This window comes from Mastomys coucha, unplaced genomic scaffold (genome assembly GCF_008632895.1).
Source record: "Mastomys coucha isolate ucsf_1 unplaced genomic scaffold, UCSF_Mcou_1 pScaffold10, whole genome shotgun sequence".
Taxonomy (NCBI): Eukaryota; Metazoa; Chordata; class Mammalia; order Rodentia; family Muridae; genus Mastomys; species Mastomys coucha.
In genome coordinates, this window is record NW_022196892.1 from 5,067,030 (window position 1) to 5,073,816 (window position 6,787).

Genomic DNA, 6,787 nt, shown 5'->3' on the forward strand with positions numbered 1-6,787 from the left:
ACCTCAAGTTCCCGTTCGTGGAGCTCCCACGGGATGAAGTGAAGCTAGGAGCTCGGCTTCCTTCAGGTGTAGGCCTGACAAGTGCTGCCAGAAACTTCTACAGTCACTTAGGACCAAGAGGGAGCTTCTACACAGTGAGGGTCAGTGTAGGCATGGCTCCAAAGAGAAGTTAAATAGCTCAAGAAGCAAAATTACAAGGTGCCTCACTTTGAGATGTATTTCAGAGAGCACTGCAATTAACATTTTGGAGACTGAGTTATAGCTTCTGTGCCCTGGTGGAGGCTAGTGCTGGATAGAGTTACTGGCAAATTTAATGGCAAATTGAAAAAATGTGAAGAACAAACCAACAGCAAAAGGGGTTGGGGAAGTTTTTTGAGGACGTTTATTACAAGTCTGTGGGGAAATTTTAAGATGCATCTGGGAGAGCGAAGATATTATTTTAAACATCAGCAACATGTTATTGGATTCTGTGTGTGACTCTATTGTGTGTGTAGGTCTGTGAATCTGTGGATTTCTTTTTGTGATATCATCAGCTATAGTCTAACTGGCAAAACTCAGAAGTCCATTAAAAAGGGAAGATTTTACAGGTATGGGAGGAAGAACTCTGTGTGGTGCTGAGTTTATAGTCTAGAAAACATCATGGAGCTCAATGCTCGGGCTTTGTGGCCTCCATGTGCCATGCCTCAGGTCAAAAGCATGCATTCATCCTACCGCATCTGTAATACAGATAATTCTTGAGACTGATGCAGAGTTGAAAAGTTACCTGTACCAACACAAAGAACCTCTTCTTCCACCTCTTCCACACATTCTTACCAATGGTCCATAAGTACCTGCAGGAAAAAGAAAGACCAGAGCTACATTAGTGCCTGGCTAACATGCCTGATGCACTGTTTACCCTAGTCACCTGGAAGCCTAACCATCATCCACTAAGAGGCCGAGACACGCCCAGATGGTGCGAGGGGAAGCCCCAGGCTCGAGACTGTCTCCTAGCCATGCTCACAGATCATCCCATATTGACACAGTCTATGATTCACTTGCTATTTTCTTTCAATTGTCTATGACATTATGAACCAAATCACTCTGAAAGAAACTTTAAAACATGGGTTTGATATTCTCATTATACAGAGCACACTAAAATGCATAATAATCCATGCTTGTGTGGAACACTGAAATGAACCTATATATTACTCATTTTATGAATACACTTGCGGCAGGCTTGGTATGTGGGGCAAAGACTAACATCATGGACCATGATGGAACCTCTATCTGCTCTCCCTACTCTTGGCCTCTGCTCCAGACATTACACAGAAGCCATGGGGTTTTCTAAAAGGGCAAATCAGCCCCTGAGTTTCTCCTTCTAAATAAGGCTAGAAAGCCCTTAGGTAGGATACTTAGGCAAAGGTCCTGTCTAAGATATGCACACCAGCTACAGGTGAAGAAGGTGTTGCACATAGAGAGGGAACAAGACAGTCTGTGAGGAAGAGACAGTGGCTGGAGCACAGCTGAGGCAGAGTGGTGGCCAGATCATCAGAAGCTTCGTGGGCCCCATGTTACAACTGATGTCACCTCAGTCGGTAGTGCTGTTGTAGTTTACTCAGCTGATCCTGTCAGCATTCTTGCACTATGTGTTGAAATCGGGTATCAATATATTCATGGAATTTATGGACATGAAAGAGACGCTCAGTCAGGGCTTGGGAAAGAGAGGGTGACTGGCATGCAGTGGCATTTAGTCTTCTGGTTCTTGTTCTGTCAATCATCCAGAGAGGCGGGGCAATTGGCTTCAATTTTGATGTTTGCGGCTGGAAGTATTCTGCTAGTCAAGGCTGATGAAGTATAAACATGAGTCTTGACACTGACTGGTGATGGAGCTCAGTTGTAGAGGGCTTGCCTAGCATGTGCAAAGTCCAGGATGTTACCCCCAGTACCACAGTAAACAAACAAGTAAACAAACAAATGAAGGAATGAATACATAAGTAAACAAACAAACAAGCAAACAAATGTGGTTTGAACGTGAAATGTTCACCACAGGCTCAATGTTTCAATGCTAGGTTCCTAGTTGGTGGTTTGGCATGGCTGTGGAATGTTCAGGAGTGGGAGTCTCACTGGAGGACCTGGATCACTGGGTATAGACCTTGATGCATTATAGCCTGGCCCAATTTCTTGTTCACTCTCTGCTTCCTAAGTGTCGATGCCATGTGGCCAGCAAGCCTTCCCTCCTGCTGTTACGCATTCCTTCCTAAGAACTCGAATCTCTTTGGAAATGTAAATTGGTACAGACTGTCTCTCTTAAGTTGCTCTAGTCTGGGTATTTTATCAAAACTTTAAGGAAACAAAGACAACAAATAAATAAAGAATAAAGAATAAATGCTCACCAAGTGCGATCCTTGTTATAGAGCATCACTGCATTCAGAGAATGATTGCTCAGAAATTATGAGCATCGTTGGACTGGCATACACAAGGTACACAATGGCCCAAGAGAGAGGCTAAGGTTATAACTCCCCTCTTTTCTGGAGCTGTATGTGGCAGGTTCAAACCCCCATCATCTTGTACGGACCATGCCTACATATCTATCTAGCAATGCACTCAGCTACTGTATGTAGCAAGGAAGTTGCAGTCTTTGTAGAGAACTTTAGAAGTTCACTAGAATCCAGAACAGGATTTGCTTTGAATGGTTAACTCTGCCTTCCTCCAGGTACTTGACATGGATTTATATAACCCTGGAGAGGAATTGAGACCTTGAATAAGGAACTCTACTGCATGGAGGGAGTATGAAACCATTCTGCATGGAGTTTGCACCACCACTGACGGACATGACCTAGATTTAAACTCAGAGTCACCTCCCTGTAGAACAGCTTTCCCTTGTGCCCTTCTAGGATCTGCTTCTCCATGGAGGGTCAGTAAAGAATAAGAATCTGTATTGGAGGGCTGGGGAGATTTAGTGAAGAACTACAGAGGGGAGGAACAAGATGTACTGATGCACACTGCATGGTAAGGTCACGAGAACTGGTCGTCGTGGTACCATGATCACTTCAGACAGTGAGAGCAAACACATGGAAATGTTTTTATCATGGGGAAATGACTGATGCTGGAGGAGATAGCTGTGTTTATCCTGATGTCAATTACAGTGTGGCTCACTGAGGGATGGCTCAATCAGTGAGGCACCTGTCATACAAGCATGAGGACCTGCGTGGCTTCCCCTAGAACCACATAAAAAAGCAGGGTTTGGTGGCACATGCTTGTAACCTCAGGACCAGGGAGGCAGAGATACATGCATCCTTGGGGCTTGTTGGCTAGCCAGCCCAACATAATGGGTAAGCTCCAAACTAATCAATGACAGACATTGTCTTAAAATTAAAGCAAGGTAGACAGCTCTCAAGGAATGACATCTGAGGCTGACCTCTGGCCTCTGTACATATATATACCAACATCCTCCTTCACACACACACACACACACACACACACACACATCGGTGTTTACATGCACTGGAGAATAACCTGGTATTTTATAACTGTGTTACATTTTTTATTTTACATATCAGTTAAATGCATTCACATTTAAAAAGTGAGGAAACAAACTCCGTGAATTGCTTTTCTAACTGGAGTGGGGTTTCTGTTTGAAGGCATCTGAGAGTGAAAAGCTGGTGGGATCAGAGGAAATTCACAATTCTCCTTCGGAAAGTATCAGTTGGTTTGTGTAAGGGTGGGGCTCTCCCTCCGAGGCTTTCCTCAGAATGGATTACTAATGTGGCACATGCCAGAAGGTGTCAAAACTGAGACGCTCTGAGGGCTGTGAGGCACCGTGTCTGTCTAGTGAGCCCTGTGTCGCTTCCTCCCGGAACAGAATGTACAGTACCTGGAGCAGATGGACGCCATGAGACTACAGACACACAGGTGGCTTCCCGCTTGGAGCCCCGCTCCCAGCACACTGATCAATGTGGCAGCATTAGTGTTCCAATGCATTCTTCTTGCTGTCTGGATGCCTGGGCTGACCATCAGATAAGTCAGCAGTCCAGGGGATAGTGAGAGGAAGCACAGCCCACTGCTTATGTCTGGGACTGAAGGTGACGCCTAATTGGGGATTGTGGTGCAGTCACCAACTATTCCTGAGTTAGTCTCCTGCGTTGTAATATGGGGATAACATCATGAGACTGCAGAGACACACATCCCCTGTGCATAGCCTAGTAAGGGCAGGTAGTGTCTGGTAAATGTTAGGTGCTCTAATGCTCACCACTACTAACAATAGCAAGCGCAAGTGAACAGGCCTGATCTGAATTTACATTTAGTTTTTGGGTACCTCTCTGCTTGGGAAGAAACAGCGAGGTGACACATGTGGTGTTGGAACTCTAGGTCATTGATATTCCTGTCATTTGTTGAGGGTGTCTGAGTTACAGGTGAGGCTAGAATGAGCTACAAAGGACTAATAAACCATAACCAGAACATAAACAGGGTGGTGTATGTGATCGGTACTCACTGGAGGAATCCCCCAAACTAGATGTGTCATGGCTCATCCCGGAGCCTCGGTGTTTCTCTGTCTTAAGGACTGTATAGGAGGGCAGCAGTGTGGTAATGCCTGCAACTGGTGAGTGTGTGTGTGTGTGTGTGTGTGTGTGTCTGCCTGTCTCTGTGTGTTTGTGTCTGTGCGTGTGTATGGGTCTGTATGTATGTGTCTCTCTGTGCATGTATCTCTGTGTGTGTTTGTATGTGTGTTACAGCCTTTGCTCTCTCAGCACTGTGATTTTACTATGTGATAGGAACTAATTCCATTTACTAAAGAGCATCCATGCTTGTCACCAAACTTGCATGTGGCAGGTGCTTACAGTGTCTAATAGTGAAAATGATTTATTGTGTATCTCCTTCCAGGTTACCTACTCATGAGCACCAAGTGCAGAAAAATGGCTTTTTCCAGTATCTGGGTTTCTTACGTAGGAAGGGTGATTGAGGAACTGACCAACACTACATCTTGAGGAGCCTTGAGGTTGGTGTTGGTGCTACTCTGGTCTAGGTGTAAAGTGAGAGGGGCTACGGCCTTTGCTTTCTGGGATGTCTGTGATCTCTCAGAGTCTGGTGCATCAAAAGAGGCTATAAGGCAGGGTGTTTTTATTGTCAGGTCTTTTAAACTATTTTATAGTTTTTAAAATAGAAATTAAACATTTTTCATTGCCAAAATTATATTTATTTATGGTATTCAGAAGGTTGGTGTGAGTATGCAATGGTTAAATTGAACTAATTAACTTATCATTTTGCATAGTGTTGGCTTTTTTTAAATGATGAGAATACTTAAAGTCCACTCTCTCAGTGATTTTTTTGGGTGTAGTGATATTGTAATTTTAACCGTAGTCATCATGTTCAACAGCAATTCACTTTCACTTGTTTCTTTTCGTCAGAAGGTAATTCTTTCTTAGAAAAGAGAAGAAAGTGCAACAGGAGCCAGGGCCCCCACTGGGCACCCTCCCTGAAGACTGAATGAGAACAGGAGAAAGGTTTGAAAGTGTTCAGGGGGAAGCTGTGCACACAGAAAGTCCAAAGAGTGGAAGAAAGGGCAGAAGCAGGCAGATCTTTGTGAGTCAAGGCCAACCTGGTCTATGCAGTGAGTTCCCTGTTAGCCAGGACTATATAGTGAGGCCCTGCATCAAAAACAAAGCAAAAGAAAGCAACTCTCATCTGAAAAGAATGAAAGCAGGCAGCAGGTATGGCCACCATCACCCCCACCATCACCACCACTGCCACCATCACCACCACCATCACCCCCACCATCACCACCACTGCCACCATCACCACCACCATCACCACCACCATCACCACCACCATCAATTCTTTTGTGTAGCTAAAGGTTATGCCACATTTCAAAAACTTGTTCTATATAAATATTCTACATATAATAAGTCTTTTAAACTTTTACAATAGTTCCACGAAGCCAGGACTGTTATCTCCATTTGCTATGAGCAAAGGGAAATACAGAGAGGCTAGGGGCCTTCCAGTAGCTAGTACTCAGTGCCTACAACATTCCTTAGCCATATCAGCTTTTTAAGAGAAAATGTGTAATAAAGAAGGTAGAATGCCGTTCTAAAAATGTTCTGTTAATTCAAAAAGAGACAGAAAACAAAAACAAAACAAAACCCACAAGATAACAAGACCACAAAGACCAGATGTGATAAGGAAAAGAACATAGCAAGATGACAAGTGAGGGCCAGGGTATCAGTGCCTGTGCTGTACAAGTGAGGGCCAGGGTATCAGAACCTGTGCTGTACAAGCCAGAAAACCTGGTTTTCATTCTCGGATGCCAGGGTAGAAGGAGGGAACCAACTTCCAAGAGTTGTCCACTGACCTCTATATGCATACTATAGCACATTCATGTGCTCTCTCTCTCTCTCCCTCTCTCTCTCTCTCTCTCTCTCTCTCTCTGTCTGTCTCTCTCCCTCATCCCCTCTCTCTCCCTCACCTTCTCTCTCTCTCCCTCACCCTCTGTCTATCCCTCCTTATACCTCTCCTCTTTTTTACTTCATCTCCTACACATACATTTTTTACAGTAATAAATAGCAGAATGTTGAATCTACCATATCAGTTATCATATTAAGTATACATAGGCTAATATCTCAATTAAAGGGTTAGAATTAAGAGCCAGACCTAATTCTGTATTGTCAACTAGAAAAGCAGTTTATACTCAATGTTTTAGAGATGGAGTTTTGTTTTGTAGCCCAGGCTAGCATTTTCTGCCTCAGAATCTTGAGTGCTAAGATTAGAGGTTTGTGCCACCACATCCAGCAAGCAAGAAATGCCTTTAAAGTAA

At 44.0% G+C, this 6,787-nt stretch overlaps 1 protein-coding gene across 29 annotated transcripts in view; it reads right to left on the minus strand.

Annotated features, from left to right (window-relative positions):
* Nucleotides 1-6,787, minus strand: part of Cadps (calcium dependent secretion activator) — a 470,401-nt gene that overhangs the window by 169,945 nt on the left and 293,669 nt on the right. For all 29 annotated transcript variants that reach the window (XM_031345056.1, XM_031344954.1, XM_031345138.1 and 26 more), the window contains exon 9: nucleotides 764-830. In XM_031345056.1, the coding sequence (XP_031200916.1) occupies nucleotides 764-830 (67 nt within the window). The remainder of the gene's footprint in view (nucleotides 1-763; nucleotides 831-6,787) is intronic.